We start from the raw sequence: 26,589 nt of genomic DNA, 5'->3' as shown, positions 1-26,589 counted from the left end.
TCCTGGCTCTGCCCCTTACTGACCGCACCCCCGCGGGTCTCCATATCCTCACAGGTTTAGAAGGAATGACCGGAGGTTGTGGGGGGCACCGTGCAGGGAGAACACAGCCACCCCCAGTGCAGGTTTGCCCTCACAGCGGCCAGGTCTTCCCTTCCCAAATTTTGTGATGGCCCTTTCCACCGTAAACAATTTCCGAGCACTTCCAATGGATGTATATTCATAAATTGTATTCATGGGTTACTGTACTACTGTAAGATGCACATTATAAAACACTCAACAAAAAACAAAAACACAAACACAAGTTCCCTGCTGCCCTTGGGTGTGAACCCCGTTCTGAGGTGCCCACTGAGGGGTTGGGGATCACCAGGGGGCAGGAGTGTGGAGCGTGGGGGCTACAAGTCGGACCCTGGGGAGGCTCTAGGTGGCGGCGGGGGTCGGATCCGTGCTGCTGGGGAAGTGGAATCTACAGGTGGGATCCGCGAGGGAGGGTCCCGGCCTGGGGGATCCCGGGCAAGGGAATCCGGGGCAGAAGGATCGCGGGCGGGAAGATCGCCAGTGAGGGGACTCAGGCCCCAGAGAGTCAGCGAGGCCCGGGTCTGGCAGCAGCCGCGACAGGTCCTCCACCAGGTGCCACTTCTCCTGGACTTGCTGCAGCAGAGGAGCGAGCAGCTGGTTAACAGCCGCGCCTCGGCTCACAAGCCCGGGGTGGGGAGAAGCAACCTCCCAGCCCCCTCCCACTCGAGGCCCCGCCCAGGTTTACCCCCAGCCCGAGGTCACGCCCCATCAAGGGTCCCCCAGTAATTCAGAGACCACGCCCCCTCCACATCCCACCCCTAGTCTGAGGCCAACCTTTATTTGGCCCCGCCCTGTAAGGGCCTAGTCCACAACCAAGACCGTCAGGGTCCCGGCCCCGCCCTTAGCCTAAAGCCCTACTCCTGTCAAAACCTTGTTCCCAAGCCGAAGGCCATATTCCTGTGTACGGCTCTTGGCCTGAGGCGATGCCTAGAGCTCATTCTTTCCCTCCACCTTCTCGGCTTCTCTGCCAGCCTGAGACCACACTCCTGGGCAGGGTCTCACCCGCAGTCGGTTGCCCTTCCCAGCCAGATGACTCACCCATACCAGCTGCTTCCGGAGGCCGTGGATGGCCCTTGCCTTGGCCTGGGACTGCGAGACGCACACGGTCAGGACGAGGCTTTGGATAGATGGGGATCCAAGATCAGTCACATCCATACTTCCTCCTCACCCAAGTCTCTTAAAACACGCCTCCTGGGGTCTTTCTCTGTCTTGCACTGGCAGACAACTCTCTCCTCCCTCCCACGGGGGCTCAGGCCCTCTCCTCTAAATGGCAACAAGAAGAACTGCTGCAGGTTTTCAGCACATCTGCGTTTCTCCAGTGACTAGGTAAGATGCCAGCTTTACAGGTGAGGTCCTGAGGGAGCTGCCCAGGGCCTCAGGAGGAACCCCCAGGCCACCTGCCTTGTAGCTCATGCTCAGTACCCCCTCTCCTGCCTCCCTGGCTCCCCTTGTTTGGCTCCCAGATCCCATGAGACTGGCTGGGGGTGCCCACGGAAGGAAGGAAACCCCTGCCTTCCTCGGCCCCTGTTGTCCTGAGAGGAACCTGAGCAGGATGAGGAGGGGAAAGCTGAAGGCATGGGAGCCCAGGTAGTGGACAGCACGCTGGCCAGAGGGTGGCAGCCACAGGGCCACCAGCTCCGGGACCACCTGCCAGGGGGCCGAGTAGTTGGCGAAGAGGCCGCAGTCCCAAGAGGAGTGGATGCTGTGGAGAGAGGGCCAGTGTCAGGTTCCCGGGGAGGAGCTGCCCGCCTGCCAGCCTCCAGCCTCTCTACTCCCCTCACCTGCTGACCACGTAGCCCAGCGGCACGGTGGCCACAAGCAGGCCGAGGATGAGCACCAGCTGGAAGAAGAAGGTAGAGCTGGAAGCCCGGAATCGGCGAGGGGACGCCCTGGAGTTCCTCAGGAGGGTGTACTGGGGAGCAAGAAACAGCCGTTGGGGGCTGCTAGCCCGTTTGCACACACCAAGGAGTCTGGAGGCCCAGGGAAGGGACGCTGGGTGGGGGAGGCGGCAGAAGCGGGAGCCCCGCTCAAGGTGAGTCCTGCTCCCTCCCAGCCCGTGAACCTGCACCTTCTTGATGTAGAAGGTGAGGAAGATGAAGACGCTGTTGAACAAGGGCAACAGGGGGCAGTAGAAGAGGCCCATCCAGGTAACCGTCTGTGCTGCCACGATGTCCAACACGTTCTTGGGCACCAAGAACTCCTCCCGGTCCAACCAGGCCCAGAACCGGCCTGAGAATCGTTCCACCAGCAGCCTGGGGACAGGAAGTGTCCAGGTACCACCACCAAGAAGAGCGCGTGGGGTGTCCTAGTTATGGCCATGGCCCCCCACACTCACTCACTCACACGGACACGTGTGTAGAACGGCTCACCCTTGGCTGTGGCCACTGGCCATCCCCAGACATGCCCAGGTCACCCCCGTGGTGTCCCCACGTGACCCACCTCCTAGGCAGGCTGACGAGGAAGGTGAAGGCCACGGTGAGCAGGAAGTTGAAGGTGCTTAGCTTGTACAGCTCCTCCCCCACTGAGTTCTCCCAGCACTGGTGCAGAGGGGCCCTTGTCACCACCCACAGTCCCCGGCTGCCCTTCACCCATGGGGGAGGGTGTCTCTGGGGTACAGGAGCCTTGCCCGGAGTCTGATATGATTGCTAAGTTAAAACCCGGGCCTTGAGGATAAGATTGGAGCAGGGAAACCCAGCAACAAGGGCTGCCACCAGCACAGCGCACAGCGTGATGCGAATGGCGCCCCCTGGAGGTGAGCTGAGGTATGGGCGGCTCTGCCCACAGCCTCCCGCAAAGGTGAGACCTGGAGAGGGACAAGTAGATCAAAGGGGCAGGGAGGTCCAAGTGTGGGGCTTTGGGGAGATGCACGGAAGGGACAGCCCTGATGGAGCCACCAGCTACCTGGTAGTCGCAGGCGTCGTAGCCGTAGGACTCACAGCTCGTCTTGTTTCTGCCGATGCACAGCATGGTCTGACCCAAGGAGAAGGAGAACATCCCCAGGCTGGCCAGCTTCAGCACCACGCACCTGGGGGCGGGACGGCGTCAGGGGCGGGGCCCAGGCACGCGGGCACGCTAGCGCCAGGATACAGGTGTGGCTGAACCCTGCTCTGTATCTGGTCTCTCGCAGGCCCGGCCCCCTCTGAATCCAGAGCTCAGCCTCCTTCCAACCTGCTCCATCTGTGGCAATGTTCCCCAGAATCTTGGTCTCCAGGTGATTCATGGGAGAAGGTTCTGTTTTTAAATTAGTTTGGGAAATACTGCACAGGGTCCTCACCACCCGCCCAGCTGGGAAATTCACAGGCATAGCTAGGCCTTTAGTATCCTAATTGCAGATGAGATCTTCCTGTCTCCTACCGCCTGTTAATACCCTAACCTACTTACACTGCCTCGTGGATCACACACACGGGCATGCATAGCTGGGTCATGCACGTTACCATATAACCATTGCATGCACGTTATAGCTAGTAAGTGTAGACGTTTTAATGCTGACACATGGTAGGCTGTTAACAGTGGTTCACCTGTTGAGGGAGGCTGCGTGGCAGGTGGGTGGGATGGCAGATGGAGAGAAAAGCTGGGCTGGAGCTTAGGTCAGTGGACCAAAGAGGGGCTATGGGTCCAAGACAGGACCCTAGCCTGGAGAGGGGAGACAGAGCAGAGCATGGTGGCAGAGGAGGGCTTGCGTTTGAGCCTCCACCCAGCAGACTTGGCGAGCTTGACCTTGGCCGAGGTACTTGGTCCCTGCGAACCGCAGTTTCCTCAAATGTCCAGTGGGGATGAGGATGGTTCTGATTTCACAGGTCATGGTGAGGGTTGTTGTGGGGACAGAGTCCCAGAGAGCAGTTTCCAGGCTCTCGGCCTCACGTGGAAAGGTGTTCACTCGGGTAGTAAAAGGCCATCAACTGTGATTGGATGGTCATCATCTGTAACCAATGAGCCATTGGCCACTAATATAACTGCTGTGGCTACGCTAGCAGCAAATGGAGGCCAGCAAGAAGATGGTGGCTGAGCTAGCAAGAGCGGATTGCAGCGGCATGGAGTATAGTGGTATGGCTCCCCTACCTATGGCTCCATGGGTGGTCCCTTTTGGCCTCACCATATCCTGCATTCTTATGTGGGGAGCGGGAGCTGAGACCCCGCATGACACCCTGCATGACAGTTGACAATGTAAAGGGTGTAAGCCCTCAGGTATGTGGTAACTGTGTGTGTCCCGTGTTCCTGGTTTTCCTAAGTATGCGAAGCCGGTTCCCAATCCCTCTGTCAAAACAGTCACTGGCCCCTCTGAATGGCTGGCACTTGGTCCAGACTGCTGGCTTGCTTTGGATGGAGAGGAGTGGAATACCTCAGACCCGGGTCCCTGAGACAGAGTGTTCTGGAAGTGCCCACCTGGCTTCCCTTGCTGGGCTCTCCTGGTGTCAGGAAACAACCAAGGCGGGAAGCAGGACACAGCTCTCCTGCCTCTGAGTCCTCCTTCCCTCCCCCGTCCTCCACACGGGGTCCCACCTGTCACTCACCACATAAGGGTGAGGTTGACCTCAGTGTTGGGAGGGTAGTTCTCCAGCTGGACCAGGAAAACAAACAGCAGAGGCCCCAGAAAGTTGACCAGAGCGATGACCCCAGGGGGCAGGTACTGGAGTAGCACAAACAGGGGCTCCTACAGGGGAAAGCGGGGAAGGGATGCCCATGGGCTGGAAGATCCCCAGCAGCTCCCCCATCTTCTACACCCCCTAAAGTGTAACTCCGGGGCAGGCCCTGCCTCTGGAAACCCACAGACTATGGCAGCATGGCGGTCGGGATATTCACAGGTAGAGCCAGTCTGACCTGCCGTGACCTTGGGCAAATGCTTTCACCTCTCTGAACCTCAGATTCTTCAACTGCAAAGTGGGACCATCCTGTCCCCTCCCACAGTTCTGGCCAGGGTTAAATGAACGCTTGTCAGTTGCCTGGCACCTCCTTGTTGTCCTGCGAGTACTTGGTGGCCCAGAAGATGGCACTGATGCCCCCGACCACCAGGAGCCCAATGAGGACGTTGACCCGCAGGCAGGTGAGCAGGTGGCAGGCTCTCTGGGACCGGGTCTGCTGTTGCACCAGCAGGAAGCGATGCCCCTCCTCCAGCTCTACCTGTGGTGGGGGCGGGGGAGAGGCAGGTTAGGGCTGGCGATGGGGGGGAGGTGCATGGCAGAAGAGGAGGGTCAAACAGACCCAGGCCTAGGTCAGTATGCGTCCGAGACAGGCCGCCAGGATCTACGCAGGGTGTGGATGACACCGGGGCAGGGACACGTCCAGGAATGGCGGGTGGTTTTCTGCAGACTACCCTCTCCTTGCACTGTGCAGGTGAGTGCTCACACCTAAACACCGCCACAGCCCCTGCCTCCAGCTATAAGACCATGTGCACACGCGCGCACACACACCAGCACTCAGTCACACACAAACACACACACACATATATTAATAGTGACCCATGCTCTGACACTCAGGCTCAGTTGCACACACAGTCACATGTCTTATACTCACACATGTCCTTGTACACACCTTGAACTCATTGCTGATCTCATGCTTTTTGATGGTGGCTGCTTCCTGGCCCCGGATACAGAAGTCCCAGGAGGAGAAGACCTTGGCACTGAGAGGTGACCTGTAGTCCTGGCCCAGGAACAGCCTCTGAGGCAGCCCCTTCACCATCCTGGAGGGGCAGGAGGCCAGGGCTTATGGGGGAGAGGCACCTCCAGCCTGCCAGCCACAGCCTTGGCTCAGCTCTGGGTCTGGAGTGGGAAGCCCCTGACAGCCCCAGGAGCAGGCTTGGGCCAAGGCCTGGGTGGGGATACAGGGGCAGTGGCCCCTGTCCCTGAGGTCTGCAGCTGGTGACACAGACTCTGGACCCTGGAAGCACCCATGAGTCTTACTGAACAGGGGCGAGGGCCTTCCTGAAAACTGGGGGTTACCACGCCAAGGGCAGAGTGAGCAGGGAAGACCCTTGGAAGGAGGCAGAGGCTGGGGCCAGCTCTCACCGCCGCAGAATCCCACAGAAGCAGAGGAGCAGGCAGGCCAGAGGGCTCAGGAGGTAGGCCAGGCGGATGCTGTATGCAGAGCTGCTCTCGGGGCCTGCCCGGTACCCACCATAAAAGAGATAGGTGCTGTTGAAGGCCTGGGGACAGGAATGATGACAGCTGAGCACGAGGCCCTGCCAGGCTGTGTGCTAAGTGCTTTCCATGAATTAATTCATTAACTCGCACCATAACTCCATCAGGTAGGGGTAAGAGTACCCCCGTTTCACAGAGGCTCAGAGGGGTTAGGCAACTTGCCCAGGGCCACACAGTTCTGAGGAAGAGACCGGACTGGAACACACGAGCCTGCACGGCAACCATGAAGTGGCTTCCAAGGATTAGGGTCGGATGGTGCTTATCCCAGAGGCCTGGGCACTTGTCCCCTCTTGTCCCTTGAACCCCCACTTCAGCTGGGCCCTGAGGGCTGTGGGCACATGTCCCTAGTCCTGAGCTGTGCACAATGGCCTCAGCCTCTTTCTGTCCTCGTCACTGGCCCAGCAGCTTCTCTGTGGAAGGCCATGCCCCCCTAGAAGCCAAAATGTCCTTGGAGGGATGGGGGTCCTCTTAGACTGGGGTCCCCTGAGGGCAGTTCCCTGGGTTCCCCAGCCCTCCTGGCCCATAGCCAGGACAGAGCCCACTTACCCTGCCAGTTAGAACATTCCAAAGTTGATTGTGGAAATTGGGAACACTGGTCTGGAGCTGGGTGCCACCAGGGCACTGGAGGGCTGTTGAGGGAAAGAGGGCCACTAGGGAGGGGTCTCTAAGGCATAGGTGAAGCTCTGCCCCTACCCACTCCATAGCCCCCAACCCCAGGGAGGCGTGAGCAGTGCCCTGAAGATGGGTCAGGAGGTATGCCATGCAAAAGGCTCGGTCACTTTGAGTCCCAGAGCTGGACCCAAGCAGGAAGATGCCCAGGGTCAGGGCACAGAGGGTCAGGGCTGTCCCGATACTCTGAGCCCTAGACCGGCCCAGGGTGCACGTGGGCTCCGGATCACTGTTCCCTCCATGGGCCAGGCACTCACTGAAGTTAAGGGCAGGGCCTGGGTCAGGGGGCCGGAGCCAGACCAGGGGCAGCAGGACGAAACTGGAGGTCAGAAGCAGGGTCAGCAGATTGAGCAGCAACAGGAAGCGAAGGAAGGTGAAATAGGACTGGATTCCAGTGCCAAAGAGGCCTGTGAGGAGAACAGCACTCAGTCAGGGAGGCACTAAGCCCGGGTCCAGCTGAGAATCCCAGGGCTGACCAACCCAGCCGGGTGTGGGTGATCAGCCTCCTGGGACCTGTTTCATGGTCAGGCCCTGGAGGCCTAACAGTACCTCGGACAGCCACCAGGGGGTGCTGCCGCTCTGGGGGTAGAGAGGTGTGTATGAGGATGGGGGGGCTTGGTTGGTGGGGACAGAGGGGCGCAATGGTAAGCGGCACAGTGCCCTCCTCCTGATTCTAAACTAGACATTGAGACCCCAGAGAGGGGAGGTGGGGTTGGGGTGCAGGTCCTACCCCCGATCTCGTAGAGTGCCCCTTCCCAGAGCCCAAAGCCCTGGGCCAGCCGCTGCACTGCCTCCCCCAGGCGCCGTCCTGCAGTCTGCTGCCTGCGCTGCCACCGCTGCCAGCATGAGGTCTTCACCCCCTCGGGCGGCTCGCGCAGCTGCCTGGGATGGGTTGGTGATGGGGGCGTCCCTGAGTCACCCCTGTACCCACCGGGCCAGGCAAAGCAGCGCAGTGGGCCGGGGAGTCTTCCATCCCCACCCACTCCGACAGGTGATTTCCATTCCGGCCACCAGGGCAGCCTCGTGCTGCTCTCCCCACCCCCACGCCAGCCTTGACCCTCCAGCTGTCAGGCACTCACCGGATGAAGCGCTTGTCCACCATGGAATAGGGCAGCGTCCGCACGGGAGCCCTGGAGCAAAACAGCCGCTCCATTTCCTGCTCCCACAGCTCTTCGCCTGCCGGCTCCCCGTGGGCCTGCCCCGACTGCACGGACCACTGCCGCAGCATCTCCGCTGGGGCGTTGAGCGTGGAGCACGGTGGGCAGCACCCCTCCCTCCCCAGGAGGGGTGTGGGGCCCCGGCTGGGTGAGCGCCAAGGTCTCGGCTCTAGCGTGCCCAGAAATGAGGAGAAAACATCCCTGTTGGAAGAGATCTGCCTCAGTCCCCACCCACCTCCCAAAGCAACACATGGCCAGGGGCCTCAATTTCCCCGCCTGTAAAATGCGGATGCAGGTCTAAAGGACACGTGAAGATGGGACCCTCACAGCCAAAGCCAACGCACATGGGCCCAGAGCCTGCCCTGCCCCACCTCCTGTGGCCTCAGGCCTTGTCAGCCATCCTTTGGTGACAGACAGTTCCCGCTCCTCTGCTTTGGGGAGCGGCCCTGCCCCGAGGCCAGCGGTTCCTAGGATCCCGCGTCCTGCGTCACCCGGCGTCCGGCGTGCTGGGTTCCCCTTCTGTCAGCTGTCTGGTGGCCGGGTCGAGGGGTGGCTCCAGCTCCGGCCTTGGGAAGGGGACGAGGGGACCCCTCTGCCACTTGTGCAGTGACTCTAAACCACCCTGTCCCCCAGCGCCAGCAGCCCTTCGGCCTCATTTGTCTCTTCCATCCCTCACGTGCCGCCGCCTCCACCAACTGTGCAGCCAGCTCACCTGGGGACAAGGGAACATGTGCCGGGAGGGGACCCTCTTCGGACCTGCTCCCTGGACGCCAAGCAAGGCTGTGAGGGAGCCGAGGGGAGGGGTCACATGACAGGAACCCCAGCTCCCTCCGCGGCCTCCTCCCCCTGCACTCCTCTCCCCCCACCTCCCGCAGTTTCCTCTGCCGTCGACCTAGGCCGGCACTTCCTGCGGGCGCGGGGCACAGCAGCAGGTGAGGCGCGGGCAGCTCAGCCTCCCCCACCTGGGCGGGGGTCGGCGCTTCCCTTCGCGTGCGGGACTCGGGCTGGCCTCACTGGCTCAGTCCGCGGCTCCTGTGGCTGCCGCTTCCCAGCCCCAAGGGGCCCCAGGCGGCGGTTCCGAGCCCTGAGCCAGGGGCTGTGAGCGCGAGCTCACCCCAGGCCCGCTCCTTTCCGGCCTGGGGCGCCACAGCCTCAGCGGCGGGGCTGCGGGGGCGGCGGGGCGCAGGGGCCCGGCCCCTTATCTGCCTGTTGCCGGTGGCCCCAGCTCGGCTTGGAGGGCCCGATAGTGACTTAAGGGGTGGATCCCATCACGTCGGGCTGAGTTCTTCTTAACATCCCGCCCTTATCATTGGCACCCAGGCCTAACAATTGGCCCATGGTAAGCACACAGTAGGCGCAGAGAGTTGGGGGAGTGGGGACAGATCTGGCAGTGTCCATGGCAAGTGCTCCAGTGGGCCTCAATCCAGGAAGGCTCCCCAGAGGAGGTGACCTTCAAGTTGAGCCTGAGGTCAGGTGACGAGGCTGGAGCATGGGCGTGCAGGGAGGCAGGGAGCAGTGGGAGGAGAGGCAAGGTGTGGGTCTCTATGCTGAGGTGTCTTGTGCCAAGATCCAGCCGGAAGACCTGAAGACCACACTGATCGTTGCAAAATAACCCCAATCCTGGGCGCGCACTTTTTGTCCAACCTCAGTTCCAGGGCCCTTTTCTCATCGAATTGCATCACTTGTCTTCATTTGGGCATCCTGGCTTTGCCCACCTGTTTTCCCCTCCATGGGCAGGGAGGGTGTCTCTCCTTCCTTTCCACCTTCCAGCTCACTTTCACCCCGCCTGTCTCTCAAGGCTTCTCCTGACCAGGAATGTCCCCCCAGCACTGACCAAATCCCGCCCATTTTCTCAAATCCACGAGCGCCTCTCCTCTGGCCTTCTGCCAGTCTTTCTCAAAGTCAGGCTTCTCAGCAGAGTGCCCAGGTGGACCAGACTCACAGGAGGCCTGTTAACCTCTCAGCCTCAGTTTTCTCATCTGTGAACTGGGGACATCCATACCCACCTCCCGGTCTTGTGGGGAATAACAGAAAACAGGAATAGGGACAGTCTCCTCCTCCCTGCCCCTCCTCCCCACCTAGCACACAGGAAGTGCCAGAACTCTTGCCTGAGCGACAGCAGAAGCCACGCGAGATGTTAAGTGGGAGACAACCAAGTTCACCAGCGAGCCAGGGATTTGTCAATAGGCGGTTCTGCTGGGGGAAGGGTTTACCCAATCGGTGTTGCAAGGCTCTGTATCACTGGGGCTTTGCAGCACTGCGTTATGATAATCTCCCTTGGAAGTGGGAGGGCTGCGATTACTGCCCCCATTTGAAATTTGGGAAAACTGAGTCCCATAGAAACTGGGGGCTTCACCCAGAGATTAGAATAGATCTAGACTCTTGGGGCCGTGGGATACGAGGAGGGGTTGAAGTTGGCAGGGAGAGGGCACAGTCTTGAGGGAGCTGGAAGCAGGGGTGAGGTGCGCCCTAGGGCCAAGTCGGGTCACGTGACACCTGAGGTCTGCCGCCACGTGGGCTGGGCTGGGCGGTACAGTTCCCTCTGGCCCCGCCAGGCAAGCGACAGTCACAGGTTGCCACCTCCCTCTGACCCGGAGGCCCCTCCCCCAGGTGGTGGAGCCCAGACCACAGTTCCCAGGGGCCTCTTCCTGGGACAGGTGAGCTGCTCGGGGTGTGCAGGGCCCCTCCTCCCCGGTACCTCCCAGGTAAGCAGAGGGATCGTGTGTTGTTCCAGGCGGGGCTGCAGGCCTGGGGCTTGGGGCGGTCCCCTCGTCCTCGTCCTCAGCCCCAGCAATTCCTATGCAGCCCGGCAGCTCCACCCCTCCAAATTCCTCTGGGCTCCTTGGGCCACTGGGCAGTAAGTTCCCTCCCCGTGTTCTGGACGTCCCGGGGTGTGACCCTCTCAGGACAGGTGGGGCCAGGAGACCTGGTGCCCTCAGCCCACTCCAGCTGGCCCCGGGGCACCCAGTCGAGGGCAGTGGTGTGTGCCCTGACCGGAATGGGAAGGGGCTAGGGAGGCTGGGTTGCTCAGGCCAGTACGACTGACTGCAAGTGGGGTAGTGGGAGATGGGCCAGTGGGGGGTCCAGGGGCTCCCCGAGTAGCCGCCACCCCTGGGCTAAGGCTGGGCTGCAGCTCTTCCTGGGCAGCAGCTGCTTCCTGAGGATTGGACTTGCTTCCGGCTGGGTTGAGGTTCCTGGAAAGGGCTCCACTCTGCTCCTCCCCACCTGGCTCAGGGCTCAGGAATGGTGCACCCCAGAAACTCACCGGACCTGCTCTGGCCTGGGGTAAAATGCCAGGGCGCCAGGTATTAGCTGTATGTAAGTCCTGGCAGTACCCAGGTGCCAGTGCCCAGGTGGGCCCAAGCGAGCCTCCATCCCCCGGGAAGGAAGCCTGGATCCCAGGCCTAACCTATGAGCACCTTGTACTAGCTTCCTACTTCTCACCTCCACACACCCACCTGTCTCCCTGTTTGGTGAAGGGGTGTGTTGGGAGGCCTGTGGATCTGGCTGTGGGTGGGTCTGTCTGAAGGCATTCCAGCTCTAGGAACTGGATTGGGGAGCACACAGTCAGCCCCAACTCCAGTGACTTTCCGGGTTCAGGCTGAGGGGCAGAACTGCCTCTGACCCATCTCTCCGCTGGTTTTCCCACACTGTTCCCGCTGAACGAAAGGGGAAGGGGCTTGGATTGCATGGGACCTGGCCTCAGAGACTGGACATCCTGGATGCCCCTAAGTAAGGACCTTGTCTCGGCATAGTCCTAGCAGGGCCTGCTCTGCACCCCAGCCTCGCCCAAGGAGGCCCCCTAGAACTGAGCCAACTTTCCTGAGTGCTGAGTTCCCTGGGGGGGTTGCAGGGGAGGGAGGACAGGGGACAGGGCAGATAGAGAGGGCAGAGTCCTGCAGGAGTCAGCTGGTGGCTGAGAGCTTGTTTTGCACGCCCCACTCCCACGGGGTGAAGAGCACAGACAAGGCCGCCCTGGTTCCAGTTGTCCTGGGTGACGGCAGAGCCCTCTGCCCAGACAAAGGCTGGACAAAGGCGGCCTGTTTAATGCCCAGCCACCTCCCCCCAGCCAGCTGCCCTGGCCTGCCCACCCTGAGTGATGGAATGTAGAATCAGTCTCCTGAGAACTGTCGACCTTGCAGTACTGGGTGTGTAGTAACCGCTGTGTGTGTGTGTGTGTGTGTGTGTGTGTGTGTGTGTGTGTGTGTGTGTATTGAGATCTGGGTGGGGACACAGCTGAAGGAGGCCCCAGGGTGGGGATTTCCTGTGAGGAAGTGCTGTGGGGGTTACAGGGCGGGCACAGGAAAGGTCCCAGAGCTGCCCTGACCTCTCTCACCAAGAGGGCAGCGTCTCTGGGGCAGAACCCTAGGGATGAAGGGCTGTGTCCACAGCACCCCGCCCCTTCCCTATTTCCCAGGGACTGGCACCACTGAACAAATCGATGGGAACTGCCCCCAGCCCACTCCCTTCCTTCCTCTCTCCCTCTCCTCTTCTCCTAGGCACTGAAAAGGGCTGCCCCTCAGTCCATCTTGGCATGAGGTTTATTTGGAGCCACTCACCTGACCACGTGTTTGGCTGTGGATGGGGGCAGGGTGGAGGCTCAGGCAGCCTGAGTGGCACCTCCCATGGTCCCTGGGGAGCGGGGGTTTGGCTGAGTGCCAGGCACTGAAGGCCAGCTTTGGTGCAACGCTCCCTGTCTCCTCAGATGGGCAGCGGGACGCTTCGAAGCTGCGTGTGCCCAGGCTCTGAGCTGCTCTAGGTCTGCAGACTGGCTGGGCATGGCAGCAGACATGGCCCGGTCGCTGGCCTTTCTCCTCAATGTCCCCGAGACCCCAGAGGACAAGGGGTAAGTGCTCTGGGGCGGGGGGTTGGAAGGCTGGGATGTATCATCCCCAGGGAGAGCCCATCTGGATCATGGCCTTATGGAAGGGGCAGGCTGCTGGGGCGAGGATTGGGTCAGCCACAGTCTGGACTCCTGCCCCCTGTTTCTCTCCCAGCAGCCCAGAGCCCAGCCCCTATGATGAGAGCGAAATGCATGACTCCTTCCACCAGCTCATCCAGGAGCAGAGCCTGTGGGCGGCTGAGGAAGGGCTGGAGCTGCAGCAGCAGGGATTGGGGGCCTCAGGTGAGCCCGCCTGGCCCAGGCCCAGGTGGTGGGACAGTGTGGGCAGGGCCCTGACCCCCTCAATCTCTCAGGACGTCCCTCCCGACGGTCTACAGGCCTGGGACGGGGATGGGTGGGGGACATCGCTGGCCCCGTGTCTCCAGGACCTCCAGGCAAATCTTTCCGCTTTGCAGGCAGTGACCACCAGGCCCTCCTGGGGCCTGAGGGGACCCTGGCCCACAGCACGGCCACGCTCCGAATCTTGGCCAGCATGCCCAGTCGCACCATTGGTGAGTGGGACCCTGTGCCCTCAGCCCCGGCATTGACCCCGGTCCCTGGGCTGGGGTTTCCGGGCAGGTCTGTGTCCCTCAAAGCCAGGCCCTTCCAGCTCCTGCCCCACCCCGTCTGCTACCCGGAGGCCCAGTACAGACCCATGCAGCCCGCTGAGTTCTAAATACGACTCCAGGGTCGTCACAGGGATAAAAATAGGCCCTTGGGAACCCAGTGGTGCCTGAGTCTCTTCTAAAGGGATGTGCCTGGGTCCTGAGAAGGGGAGGGGCAGCCGCTGCCTTCCTGTGAGGGTGGGGAGTTGAGGCCTGGCCTGCCCTGACCGGTGCCCCTGGCCGGTGCCCCCACAGGCCGCAGCCGAGGTGCCGTCATCTCCCAGTACTACAACCGCACGGTGAAGCTACGCCGCAGAACCAGCCGGCCTCAGCTCGGGCACCTGGGGCGCTCGGCACGGCCCAGCCTCCGCCTATACGACCTGGAGCTGGACTCCACGGCCCTTGAGGAGGAGGGTGAGTATGTGGGGGCCGAGCCTGGGTGGGGAGCAGGGCGGGCTGGCCAGGGCGAGGGCTGGGGTGCAGCACACCTAAGGACCCCTCCCCTAGCAGGCTGCCTGAAGGCCCTCAGCTGTGAGGTCCCTTTGCAGGAGGGGGAGTGTCTTGGGGTATCTGCCCCTGGAGCAGAGAAGTGGGGGGCCCTTTCGGGCGGTGAAGGGTTTGGCTTGGCAGGCAGGTGCTCAGAAACGTTTGCTCATGCACTCCACATCTATTGAGTACTTGCAGTGTTGTAGACGCTGGCCTCAGCTTTGGAAAGCCAATCCATTCTGGCACTTGTGCAGCTTATTGTCTGCCCACTGAAACAGAGGAGAACGAATGGAGAAGCAGATGATTAAAGCTCAGATAAGGGCAACCAAGGGAAGGTGGGAGACCATTATGGAAGTGTCTAGCTTAGAGGGACCCAGAGAGGCTTCCTGGAGGAAGTGACGCCAGAGCAGAGGGGGCATGTGCAAAGGCCCTGAGGTGGGAGTGTACCTGGCTTGTCTGAGCAGCACGGAAGCATGTGGACAGGCTGGGGAACAGGGAGCGTGACCAAAGGAGGGGACAGGCCGTCTCACAGGCTGGCTCAGGCAGTCGCTGACACAGTCCTCCTGGCTGTGCCTTTTGGACTCTGACCTCCTCAGGTCTTGGGTACTTGCTTGGGGCCCTACCTCTGTTTCCTCCCTGGGTTTACCCAGGGCCCTCACCTGGTGGGTGATGGAACAGTGCAGGGCTGTGTGGGCTCTGGGGTCAGGGTGAACGTTCCAGTTTTGCTCTGTAAACCAGGCCAGGTGTTCGCTTTCTGGGTGTCATTTCTTATCTGTAAAATTGGGCTGAAGTAGCTCTCCCCCTCTCACGGTGGTTGTGAAGATAAAAGGAGGTAAAGAGGGTGAGCACCCTGGTTCTCACCCAGATTCTCCACATTCTGCCCTTCCCCACTCACCCCATGAGGGCGGGCATAGTGGGAAGTGGTGGGGTTGGGACCCCACTGCTGCTGAGCAGGTCATTTAGGGGTCAGAGCAAGGTGCCTGTGGGGGCACAGGAGGAGAGTGTGGGTCTAGGAGGTGGCCCTGGGAGGACGCTGGAACCTGATGGAGGTGGGCCCCAGGTGGAGGTATGCGAGAGGACGGCTGTGGGGCTGTGAGACAGGCAGGCAGGGCGGGTCTGGCTTCGATGGCCGGGCAGAGAGGAGCCATCTGTACCTGACAGGGCAGGCAGAAGCCTATGTTGGGGGCGGCGACAGGCAGGCCTGTCCAAAGTCATAGTGGTGTCCAGGGTCATGGCCACAGTGGCTGGAAGGTGGGATGCTGCCGGGCGCTCACGGGCTCCCTCATTTTCCTTCAGAGAAGCGGGTCCTCCTGGTCAAGGAGCTCCAGGGCCTGACAGTGGCCCAGCGGGACCACATGCTCCGGGCGATGCCCCTCAGCCTGGCCGAGAAACGCTGCCTGCGGTCAGTGCCCCCGGCCCGGGCGGCCCCGAGACCCACTCCCTCCAGGGCTGGGTGGCGGGCAAGAAGGGCGCTGAGCCTGCAGTGGGTGGTCCCCGGGAGGGAGCTGGGCCCTCCCTGGCCCGGCCCTGACGCTGCCTCTGCATGCAGAGAGGAGACCCGGACCCCGAGGGGCTGGCAGGGCCGTCGTGGGCTCCCGTCCTGCTGTAACCGTTTCCAATATGCCTGTGTCCTGGTAGGAGCCTCCTGGGCTGGGCTCTGCTTTTGGGCCCTGCTTTTGGGCCCCCATTTGGGATGGGGCTGGGGTGGCCACCCTTCCTTCCTCTGCCGTCCTGCGTGTGGGGTCCCCTAGCCTTCGGCCTATATTTGGTGCTGTGAATGCCCCCCCTCCCCTAGCAGTGTCCCGCCCCTGCCCCTGCACCTCCATGCCCGGCTCTTGGTCTCTTGGCTCGGGGACCCTCCATGGGGGTCCTGCCTATAGGACCTTCCTGTCTCTGTCCCCACAGGCCTTGCATGACCTGTGGCTGGGGCTCCTGTCCCTGCTGCACGTCCTGACGCCTTGGCGCTACGCCCTGAAGCGGATCGGGGGCCAGTTCGGCTCCAGCGTCCTCTCCTACTTCCTCTTCCTCAAGACCCTGCTGGCTTTCAATGCGCTCCTGCTGCTGCCCCTGCTGGCCTTCATCGTGGGTGTGCAGGCTGCCTTTCCACCCGCGCCCCTGGGCTCTGTGCCCGCCTTCACCGGCCTGGAGCTCCTCACAGGCGCGGTGAGGGCTTGGTGGGGGGGGCAGGGTCATCGGTGGGGTGGGCCGCCCTGGGGAGAACCTCACTCCTGCCCTGTGCTGTGACTCTGGGGGGCTGCAGTCAGCTCTCCTTGAGGTCCTGATGTCAGCGGGGCCTGGAAGCCCCAGGGTGGCCGAGGCGCTTTGTCTACTCTTATCCTCGCTGCCCCTGTCCTGGCCCGGCCCCTCTCTGCCTTTCAAATCACCCTCCTCCACGGCTGCCCTCCCTCTGTCTCTCAAAGCCTGAGGTGGGTCAGGTGTGGGGAGGGAGTCCCTGACTCTGCCGGGTCTCGTCCCCACAGGGCCGCTTCACCGACACCGTCATGTACTATGGCTACTATAGTAATGCCACACTGAACCAGCTGTGTGCCGCTCCGCTGGACGGCGGCCAGTGCACCCCTGAGGCCGGCAGCCTGCCCTACAACATGCCCCTGGCCTACCTTTTCACTGTGGGCGTAGCCTTCTTTGTCACCTGCATCACCCTGGTGTACAGGTAATGTACATATGGCCCTGAGTCTGAGCACCATTGGTCCATCCATCCATCCATCCATCCATCCATCCATCCATCCATCCATCCATCCGTCAATCCATCCACCCATTCCTCCACCCATCTATCCAGCTACCTCTTCATTTATCCACCCACCATCTGTTCAACCATCTATCCACAGATCCTCCTTCCTCCTCCTCCCTCCCTCCCTTTCCCCCTCCCTCATCCCCCCTTCTCCTTCTTCCCTCCCTCCCTCTCCTCCCCCTCCCTCCCTTCCTCCTTCCCTCTCTTTTTCCCTCCCTCTCTCCCTCCTCCCTCCTCCCACCTCCCTCCTGTTACCCACACTTTCTTCTTTCCACACGCCCACCCTACAAACACTGGCTGCGCTGGGTTCAGGGCAGGAAGGTAGATGAGGAGCTCACTGTCTAGGGCAGAAGACAGACCAGCGAGGAGGCTGGGAAAATCCAGCAGCCCTGGGTGTTTGTCCGGGCACTACAGGGCACTGGGGGAAGCGTCAGGCTAGCTTCCTAGGGGAGGTAGCCCTGGCCCCAGGGGTGGAAGTTAAATAAGAATGGGCAGGGAAGAGGGAGGGGAAGGTGTTTTTTAGTTACTGGGAGAGGCAGTGCAAAGGCCCTGAGGTGAGCCAGCATCTGCAGCCCGTCTGGGTGGGTGGCAGCAGGCCATGTCAGTGGGGAATGGAGCCAGACCCCTCTTCTAGCCCCTCGTGAGCACTGTATTGGACAGGGCTGATGCAGAGTGGCCAGCGGTCACAGCAGGAGGCTGAGAGCTGGGTGGAAGGAGGGGCCGGAGGAGTGGCGGTGGGCTGGCCCAGCACCAGAGGTCTCCTCCAAGAGGGCAGTGGGTTTTGGTGGCAGGGAGTGTTCTGTCTGTCTTCTCCCCATCCTCTGCGCCCTCAGCCCTCGTCACCCCCTGCCTGGCTCTGTTCATCACAGCATGTCCCATTCCTTTGGGGAGAGCTACCGGGTGGGCAGCACGTCGGGGGCCCATGCCATCACTGTCTTCTGCTCCTGGGACCACAAGGTGACTCAGAAATGGGCCTCCCGCCTTCAGCATGACAATATCCGAACCCGTCTCAAGGTGAGCCACCCCAAGAGCCTGGGCCGGTGTCCCTACTGCGAGTCCCCAGGACACCAGTTGGGCCTGCTCGGCACCCACCTACCCAGCCTGGGGTCCCCTTGGGACCAAACAGCCAGAGCTGTGCTGCCCGTAAGCCGGACATGGGGTTGGAGGTCTTGTCCTGTCAGCAGTGACCTGGCAGGTGCTTCCCCAGTTCAGAGACTCAGCTAACAGACGAATTGTCCTGGTTCTGAATTCCCTCCTTTGGGGCTGCCTCTTGTCTGCTGGCGAGTATTAATGTGAAGGAGCCGTGTGAAAGAAAAGTCTGCTCGCAGTGGGCTTCAGTAGGCGTGCTGCTCAGGGGGCCTGTGATGGCAGTCTGTCCTCCGTCCAGTGGGGACTCAGTGTCCATGCACCCCCACCCCCACCCCGGGCTGGAGCACCGGGCGCTGGCCTTCCAGTGGGAGAGGGGTAGGTTTGTTCTTGAGGCCTCTCCAGGAGCCCCTGTCCTCTGGTCCCCAGTGGGAAGAGGCCCAAGGGGCCCCAGCTGGCACGTGCTCCTGGCTCGCCACAATAGCTAGCCCAGGGTGACGACTGTTATCTCCCTGTGCTACCAGTGGGGAAGTTGAGGCTCAGAGCTTCAGTCCTTTGTCCGAGGCCACAGGGTGAGAGAGCTGGGCCTCCTGGGAGCTCTCTGCCATTCTGGGGTTTTGTGTTGCAGGATTTGTCAGGAGCTCACAGCTTCTGTGGGGCTAATGGGCCTTCATTGCCCTCAGGGAGCTCCCACTGGGTTGCCTCATGGGAGGGGTTGCCTCATGGGTCCTGGTCCCAGGATCCAGGGCTGGGAGGGAGGGAGGAGGGGGCGGCGGGAGAGGTTGGGCTTGGCCTCAGGATGCAACCTGAACCCGGGTAGGGGCAGGCTGACACACCTGGGAGCTGGTGGGGATCTAGAGCTGGGCACAGCCTTGGGTCCAAGTGCTGTGCTCTGTTTGTTCCTGGAGACAGGGCTCCAGAGCTGGTGGAAGGACAGGCAGCGCTGTGGGGGGGGGGGGGTGAGAAGCGACCCCTCGGTCTCTCTGAGCCTCCCTGTGTCTGTGTGTCCCTGTGTGTGTGTGTCCGTGCGTCTCTGTGTGGCTTCGCTGTGGGGTGAGTGATGATGCGCTGCCCTTGCAGGAGCTGCTGGCCGAGTGGCGGCTGCGACGGGCCCCCTCAAGCGTGTGTGCGCGGATGCAGCAGGCGTCTGTGCTCGGGCTCGTGTGGCTGCTGTGCCTGGCGGTGACACTGGGCTGCACGTGGGCCATCTACGCCTTCTCTGAGTTCATGATCAAGGTGAGGGGCCTGGGTGGGCAGCCCCGGGGGCTCTGGACTTGGGGGCAGACTCCCGCTTAATTAGGATGGGTGACCAGTGAGCAGGCATCTGCCCAGCCTGAAGTCAGCCGTGGTGCCTGCCCCTGTGCCCAGGCCTGGGAGGCAGGGTCCTGACTTCCTGTTCCTGGGGGCTGCCTCCCTCAGGCTTCCTTCTTTGTCTCCCCCTCCATCTGTCTCATGCTCTCCCCTATTTTCTTTTCTTGTTTTCTCATTTCCCTTTTCTTTTTCCGACACCTGTGCCCCCATCCAACGCCCCGCCCCTTCCTGTGTGGTTTGAACTTGAGGCCAGGGGTGGATGTATCTTGTGGGAGGGAGGTGCTGCCAGCCAGCTCCACCCCCTCCTTCCTCCCTGGGACCCCTCACCCCACAGTTGCCCCACCTCCAGGGCCCCTCAGTGGACCCGGCCCTGTGGAGGGGACGTCTATGATGACCGCTACCCCTCCCCCTTCCTCTCCCTAGCAGAGTCCCGTGTCCACTGAAAGGGAGTGGGCGCTGCTGGCCCTGCCCCTGGTGGTCTGCCTCCTCAACCTGGTGGCCCCCTACCTGTACCGCGGCCTGGCCGCCCTGGAGCGGCACGACTCCCCCGTGCTGGAGGTATACTTGGCCATCTGCAGGTGTGTGGCAGTGCGGGGCAGCTGGGGCTTCCTGGGGTGCAACCTCTGTCTCCCCAGGCACCCCTCCCTCAGCCTCTGTGCCCCCCACCCTTACAGGAACCTCATCTTCAAGATGGTCATCTTGGGGATTCTTTGCTACCACTGGCTGGGCCGCAGAGTGGGCGCCATGAAGGACCAGGTGCGGGTGGGCCTGTATGGGGCAGGGGGAAGCGTGAGGGGCTGCCCTGGTCCCAGGGATGGGGGTGCAGGGGTGGCGCCTCACAGCAGCCCCGCATGCCAGCCTCACCTGACTTACCTGGTCCACAGGCAGGTTGGAGGCCCCCGGGTGGGTGGGGCCCCGGGCTGAGACCCTGTGTGTTTCAGTGCTGGGAGAACTTCGTGGGCCAGGAGCTGTACCGGTTCATGGTGATGGACTTCATCTTCACGCTGCTGGACACGCTCTTTGGGGAGCTGGTGTGGAGGTGAGACCCCTCCGTGAGCGTGGGGAGCCTGCCCTCGCCTCCGGGCTCCTGGGCTCCCAACCTCAGAAGGGCTCAGAGCATCCTCACCTGCGTGGCAGGTGGGGCCACCTGGGACCTCAGACCTCCCAGATCAGACCATAAATCGCCACCCACGATGGCTTTTGTAAAAAAAAGATTGTTAAACAGAAAAAGAGGAGACAGGATGTAACCTGTTTTTAGGTTGGAGAGGAAAAGAGGTTTCACTGAGACGCGTACAGTAGAATCTCAGTCTTGAACAAAGAGGAAAAGGGCAGGAAGAAAGAAAGTGGAGGGACATTTTCTCAGTGCTGCAGGTGGCCCACTGCGGGGGCCAGGTTTGCAGTCCCTTCTTTTTGTGTTTTCTTTGAGAACACATGAATTTCATAATAATACACTTTTTAAAACAGTGAAATGTTTGATGCCAGTTGTGCGTGTTTACACTGAGGCGTATCTGTACGTACTGGGAAACACGGGACTGAGACGAAGCCAGTGGACTCTGGAGCCCTTCAGGGCGGGGACCCCAGGCTGCCGTCTCCCCTGGGCGCCTGAGGTGGAGTGGGCTGGGCAGGGACGTGAGCCGGGCGTGTGCGCCGCATACGGGGGCCTGCCTCCTGCGGGTTGGTCTCTGGCATGGCCCTCCCTAGTCTGAGGGACCTGAGCTAAGCTCCTCTGCCCCAGACTCATCTCTGAGAAGCTCAGGAGGGGGAAGCCTGAGTTTGACATTGCCCGGAATGTTCTGGAGCTGATTTATGGGCAGACCCTAACCTGGTGAGCATCTTCCCCATGTCCCCCACTGCCCCGCCTGGGGGAGGGCTGAGCTCCTTTACCCCTTGGGGCCACTGGGATCCTGAAGTGACGTGGGCCCTGACCCCTGGCCCAGGCTGCACCCACTCTTGCTGCACCCTTCCCAGGGTCCCGAAGCCAGCCTGGCCTTGGGGTGTGGAGGGGAGGGCACGGGGCAGCTTGTTCCAACCCCAAGCCAGGACTGGGTGGCCGTCCTGGCCTTGGCGAGCAGCGCAGGGGTCATGACCCAGCCTCCGGACTGCAGCCCCCTCCTCTCTGCCCCTCTTTAGGCTGGGGGTCCTCTTCTCGCCCCTCCTCCCCGCCATGCAGATCGTCAAGCTGGTGCTGCTCTTCTACGTCAAGAAGGTAACGGTGCTGGAACCCAGGCGGGCTGTGCGCCCTGGAGTGTGGGCAGCCAGGGTGGGCTGCTTGGCTGGCAGACACGGGGCCCTGGGACTTGGGAACTTCCCCCTGACCCCAGGGCTATGGGGCTGGCAGCCCAGGGCCACCCTCTGGGGTCGGTCTCATGACCCTAGGGAACCAGCTGGCCCCCTTCCTCCGGCATCACTGCCTTTGGCAGCACCCGGGCGGGTCCTTGGTCATTACTGGGTGCCTGTGTGTGGAGCTTAGGGCCGGGGAGTTGGGAGAAGCTCAGCCTCAGGCCCTCTGGCTGGGGCAAGCGACCCTGGTCCTCTGTCCTGTCGAGGCTGCTCAGGTGAGAACCAGGCTCTTCTCCTCCAGCCTTCCATTTGCTCATCTCTACAATGGGGACAGTGCCCAAGGGGGGGCTGCCGGAGATGAGGTTTACAAAGCGCTGGGCGTAGTGCCTGGCCCAGCAGAGACCTGTCCATGGCTGGCGGTGGCTGTTAGTACCAACCCTTCCGCACACGAGTGGCCCCGGACAAGCCAGCCCACCCTTCGCCGTGTGCCTCGTCTTCTCCCTGTGATCCAGCGGGATGGCCTGGCTGACTCTGTCTACCCCTTCCGGGGCTGGCCCTGTCCTGTGGAGTGGGGAGCCCCATCCTGTCCTGGGGCCTCTTTCGTCATGGAGGCCCCCTCCAGGCCTGGGGGAGGGGGTGTGTGGCAGGGCAGTGGCAGAGCACTGCGTTTGTCCCCAGATGAGCCTGCTGGCCAACTGCCAGGCACCCCGCAGGCCCTGGCTGGCTTCCCACATGAGCACCCTCTTCATCTCGCTGCTCTGCTTCCCCTCCTTCCTGGGCGCAGCCATCTTCCTCTGCTACGCCATCTGGCAGTGAGTGGGCGCTGGCCTCGGGGGGTGGGGTGCAGTCACCCCGGGATCTGGGGAGGTGCAGTCTGGAGGGGACTGGGGGGCTGTGGCTGGTGCCCGAGGTTTGGGGTGATGTGGAGGTTGCCTTTGCCTGCAGGGTGAAGCCCTCGAGCCTCTGTGGCCCCTTCCGGACCCTGGACACCATGTATGAGGCAGGCAAGGTGTGGGTGCGCCGCCTGGAGAAGGAGGGCCCCAGGGTCTCCTGGCTGCCCTGGATCCACCGGAACCTGGTGGAAAACACCTTCCCCATCTACCTGGTGTCAGCCCTGCTGCTGTGAGTGTGGGGTGGGTGGGGCCCCAAGCTTGCCCCCCCCCCCCCGGCTCCGCCGGGGGCCAGCCTGACCACCCATCTCCGGCAGGGCCATGATCTACCTCAACATCCAGGTGGTGAAGGGTCAGCGGAAGGTCATCTGCCTCCTCAAGGAGCAGATCAGCAACGTGAGTGCTCTCCCAGCCTGCACCCTCTGGGGGCCACCCACTAGCTCACCCCCAAAGCCCCTCCACACCTCCCCTCCCCTCGGATCTGGGCTGTTTGAAAGGATTTGTTTGCCAAACAAATTACATTGATTAATATCTGTAGCTTGTGTTAAGTGGACATGTGGACATGAGGTAGCCAGGCAGCCCAGCTGCAAATGGGACGAGGGCCCCAGTGGAGAAATGCAGCATTTTAGGGTGTGTGGCCCTTCATGGCTGCAGACAGTCTCTGTGAGGATTTTTGAGACACTGGAAGTGGCTTTTGGACCTCCTGGGGATGCAGGTTGGAACTCAGACCCTGTTCAGTGCCTTCCTATTGCGAACAAGGGGAGGAAGGTTAAGAGTGGGTTGGGATTTAAAACAGTTTTACTAAGCACATTGCAGTCTGTCATAAACGAGGGAGAGGCAGGGTGGGCCTGGAAGCCGGGGCCTCCACTGAACGGAAGCTGGTCCCCGAAAGCCCCATGCCCAAGCTGCCCAGCACCCCGAGAGGTGGCCCTGCCTGCCCCGTGACACAGATGCTCTTATCCCCCATCTATGCATGACAACTCTGAGGTTAGAAAGGAGGTAATTTGCCCAAGGCAGTTAGTAAGTGGCCGGGGCAGTTTTCAATGGAGTCAGGCTGGCTCTGGGACCCTCGCTGTGTGACTAGTCACATTTCCCTTTTCACCTTGGCCGCTAGGAAGCACAGAGCTATTATATGCCCACTGCCTGGCTCTGGGCTTTTCCTTGTCCCTGTTGGGTGCCCCTTTCCCCCTTCTTTAAACTTTTTGTGCTTGTGCTGTTGAATACTTCTCGTGAGCTCCCCCAAGTGCAGTCTGGAACAGGGCAGTTCTGGACGGACAGACAGATGGATAATTTTTCTCTTACCCTTTGTTTGTTTGCTCTGGTGTTTCTAGGAGGGGGAAGACAAAATCTTCTTAATCAACAAGCTTCACTCTGTCTATGAGAGGAAGGAGAAGAGCAGGTGAGGGGCCTTGGAGGGGGTGGGGCTGCTCGGTGGCGCAAGAGGGTATTGTGTGGATTTGGGGGTGGTAGACAAGTGGCTGCTGGCTCCCTGGGTGCCCTCAACCTCTTGCAACATCCCTGCCCTCCTTTCCCACCTTTCCTCTTCCTCAGGCGTGTGGGGTATTTGGGGGAGGAGGATAATGGTTAAGTTGAAAGGGTGTCCTGTGGGGCAGGGCTGGGTCTCCTGGCCTCTCCCCCTGTCCTCTTTGTCACCCCCCTTTCTTTATACATTTGGGGCCAACCTGGCTGGCCCTTCTCATCTCCCTTCCCTCTGCCCCCCCGCCCCCGTTCTCCCCATGGGGTGACTGTCCCCACATGCTGAGTCAGTCTTGGTTGCCCCTGGTCTGCAGGAAGCAGCCCCACTTCTTGCCCTTCACCTGTTACTTGGGTTAAGGCCAGGGAAAGGGAGATGAATTCAGACATCTTCCTGCTGCCTGGACAGCCAGACACGCAGGAACCCCCCCCCACACACACACCTGGGGGCAGGCCGATGCCCCGGTGCTCCTTCTGGCCTCCGCCCAGCCCTTCACTTCTCCCTGGAGCCTTGACTCTGGGAGGCCTGAATGCAGCTCCTGATGGAGGTTACTGGGCCTCTGGACTCAGCGGGTTTGAGGGACGACTGGTGGGCTCCTCAGCCTCCTGTGTGGGTGGCACGCTGTCCTGAGGCCATAGCGGGTCCTCGCTGACTTCCCTTTCTGGCAGGATTGGTAGAACCCAGGAGGACGCGACATCCCCGGCCCTGCTCACAGACGATCGGGACACCTGAGAGGACAGCGATGAGCCCGATGGGCTTGGCATTCCTGCATCGCTCAGCAGCTTGGCCTGTGTCACCATCGGTTCCCACAGCCCTGCAGGCACAGACGCCGCCCGGGGACCGTGCTGCTCCCCTCTGGGTGATCCCGCTGGGACATGGGAGGGTGATGAGACTGCAGTCCCAGTGAGGCTGGAGCTGGGACACCTCTACTGGGCCCTATTTATTCTGATTAAATGTTTTGCAAAATGGGCTCGTGTTGGGAGCCTGTGCTCATGACCTGGGCCTGTCCAGGTGTGCACAGCCTACCTTGCTGCCCTGGGGACGAGCCACTGGCCAAGGTCACGGGAACCTGTGCCTCCTGCACGTGCACCTTTGCCTCCTGCACCCCCTTCAGGCTCTTCAAGTCTCTCCTTGTCACACCAGGGCCCCACAGCCTCTCACCAAGTGCCCAGGACAGGAGATGCGGTGTGCGTCTGCAGGTGCCTGGCTGCTGTAATAGTATTGACAAAATGGGCTGCAGCGCCGACTGCAGGGCGCCCTCTGCTGGCTGAGCACCAGATGGCAGGATGGACACGTTGCAGCCAGAGCGCAGGGGACCACTCAGGCAGGCAGAACGAGGGTCGTTTCCAGGCGACATAGCCAGTAACAGTGATGCTTTAGTGGTTATCGGGGTAGTTGTGTGCAGATTAGGGAGGGACTGGGAAATGACATTTCATTTGTAAAGTAGCCATGGGGAGAGGTAACTGCCAGGCAGAGGGGCAGTCCGTACCCAGACCTGGGCCAGGAGGGGGGTGACCCCAGGTCCCCCCGTTTGAGGAGCCTGTGGGATGCTGAAAGCCTGTGGCTGTGGGGAGGAGGGGACCAGGCTATCACAGCCCCAGTGTCCAATGCCTGGGAGGACAGCCCGGAACTGGGGGAACAGCCCTGGGTGGGGAATGGTCAGTGGGATAGGGCCCAGGTGAGGCAGTGGGGGGCCAGCTCAGACCCACGGCAGAGATGCCATTGCCATCAGCAGTGTCCCAGCTGGGCCCACGCTCAACCCAAACTGTCCCTTTCCGAGGATGGTCCCCTGGGGGTGCTGTTTGGCAGATGCCACCCACTGAGGCCCACGTGGCCAGTGTCAACACTTCTGTCCGTGGGGGACAACAGCACCCTTGGTACCTGACATATCAGGGTCCCTGGGATCATTGCGGCCGATCCAGCCAGGTGATGCTTAGGGACCTCTGCAAGCAGCTGGCACTGATCCTGGGTGGCGTCTCTGGGCTGTGGCTACGACCAAAGCCATCCAGATGCCTTTCTCCAAAGAGCCACGGGGGCACTTTTGGATGGACAGACACTGACTGCTTCATTTGATGTGCCATCACCATCAGTCACGACTGACCGAGCCCATTTCCCTTGCCTCGCAGTAACCGTGAGGTCAGGACAAGCGACTACAACACACGCTCAGAGGGCTGCCCACGATGCTTCTGCAGGGGTACCACGTGACGGCCAGTGATTTCCTCAAGCACTAATCTAGGTGTTGCTCTGTTTAATGTCTACCATCAGTTGACTTTAAGGAGATTATCCCCAATGCTGTGTGTCGGCTTCATCCAGTCACTTGAAAGACTTAAGAGAAAGACTGGGTTTTGCAGGGAAGAAATTCTGCCTTAAGACCTGAACAACTCCTGCTTGAGGCTGCGGCCTGCTGGCCTGGCCTACAGACGTCAGCCCTGCCAGCACCACCGCTGTCCGAGCCGCTTCTCTGGATGTACAGGGCACACCTCTCTCCTCGGTGCTGCTTCGGGTGCGTGTGTGGCCCCGACATCTCCGGCTGGAATACCTCACCACGCTCCTTCTGTGATGGAGCCCATGTGGGGCTCACTGAGTGATGGTTGTGGGGTCACATGGGCCTGGATTCTGACCCTTATTATTTGGTGGCCTTGGGCATGCTCTGTAACCTCTCCGATGGAGCAAATGACACAGCTCCTATACAGCGCTTAGCACCATGCCTGGAAGCTGTTCTGAAAACAAAACAAAAAACAAAAAGCTAGCTATGATTGCCAAATGAGACCAACTGCACTCTTGGGAATTG

At 61.2% G+C, this 26,589-nt stretch overlaps 2 protein-coding genes across 20 annotated transcripts; one reads left to right on the top strand and one right to left on the bottom strand.

Moving 5' to 3' along the window:
- Positions 1-206: 206 nt before the first annotated feature.
- On the bottom strand, positions 207-9,351 carry TMC8 (transmembrane channel like 8). 8 transcript variants are annotated; one of them, XM_074319487.2, is made up of 17 exons: positions 8,998-9,351; positions 8,407-8,747; positions 7,958-8,236; positions 7,609-7,760; positions 7,136-7,285; positions 6,756-6,838; positions 6,078-6,214; positions 5,605-5,752; positions 5,023-5,193; positions 4,587-4,726; positions 2,977-3,100; positions 2,515-2,612; positions 2,144-2,327; positions 1,857-1,987; positions 1,619-1,777; positions 1,114-1,192; positions 207-648 (listed from the first exon to the last, which is right to left on the bottom strand). In XM_074319487.2, exons 3-17 carry the CDS (start codon positions 8,104-8,106, stop codon positions 418-420), a joined length of 2,136 nt encoding a protein of 711 aa, XP_074175588.2. In that variant the 5' UTR covers positions 8,107-8,236; positions 8,407-8,747; positions 8,998-9,351; the 3' UTR covers positions 207-417. The 8 variants fall into 8 exon arrangements, with proteins under 8 accessions (XP_074175588.2, XP_074175590.2, XP_074175586.2 ...); XM_074319489.2 differs by lacking the exon at positions 8,998-9,351 and adding an exon at positions 8,748-8,879 and having other exon boundaries at positions 8,407-8,601; XM_074319485.2 differs by lacking the exons at positions 8,407-8,747; positions 8,998-9,351 and adding an exon at positions 8,748-8,894 and having other exon boundaries at positions 7,609-7,756.
- On the top strand, positions 8,893-24,767 carry TMC6 (transmembrane channel like 6). Of its 12 annotated transcripts, none has more exons than XM_074319484.2 (22): positions 8,941-8,967; positions 10,646-10,740; positions 12,741-12,881; positions 13,036-13,160; positions 13,334-13,429; positions 13,778-13,936; positions 15,305-15,410; positions 15,558-15,642; positions 15,914-16,171; positions 16,489-16,679; positions 17,627-17,771; positions 18,924-19,079; positions 19,581-19,732; positions 19,829-19,910; positions 20,096-20,193; positions 20,890-20,979; positions 21,285-21,360; positions 22,113-22,246; positions 22,380-22,556; positions 22,642-22,720; positions 23,656-23,723; positions 24,467-24,767. In XM_074319484.2, exons 3-22 carry the CDS (start codon positions 12,814-12,816, stop codon positions 24,528-24,530), a joined length of 2,409 nt encoding a protein of 802 aa, XP_074175585.2. In that variant the 5' UTR covers positions 8,941-8,967; positions 10,646-10,740; positions 12,741-12,813; the 3' UTR covers positions 24,531-24,767. The 12 variants fall into 12 exon arrangements, with proteins under 12 accessions (XP_074175582.2, XP_074175585.2, XP_074175578.2 ...); XM_074319477.2 differs by having other exon boundaries at positions 8,942-8,967; positions 13,033-13,160; positions 19,578-19,732; XM_074319480.2 differs by lacking the exon at positions 8,941-8,967 and adding an exon at positions 11,636-11,767 and having other exon boundaries at positions 10,673-10,740; positions 13,033-13,160; positions 19,578-19,732.
- The last annotated feature ends 1,822 nt before the right edge of the window (positions 24,768-26,589 follow it).

Source organism: Rhinolophus sinicus, chromosome 12, assembly GCF_057876585.1.
Source record: "Rhinolophus sinicus isolate RSI-liver-muscle chromosome 12, RSI-T2T, whole genome shotgun sequence".
Taxonomy (NCBI): domain Eukaryota; kingdom Metazoa; phylum Chordata; class Mammalia; order Chiroptera; family Rhinolophidae; genus Rhinolophus; species Rhinolophus sinicus.
The sequence above is the reverse complement of the archived record's forward strand: the minus strand, read 5'-3'. Positions and strand labels throughout refer to the sequence as shown.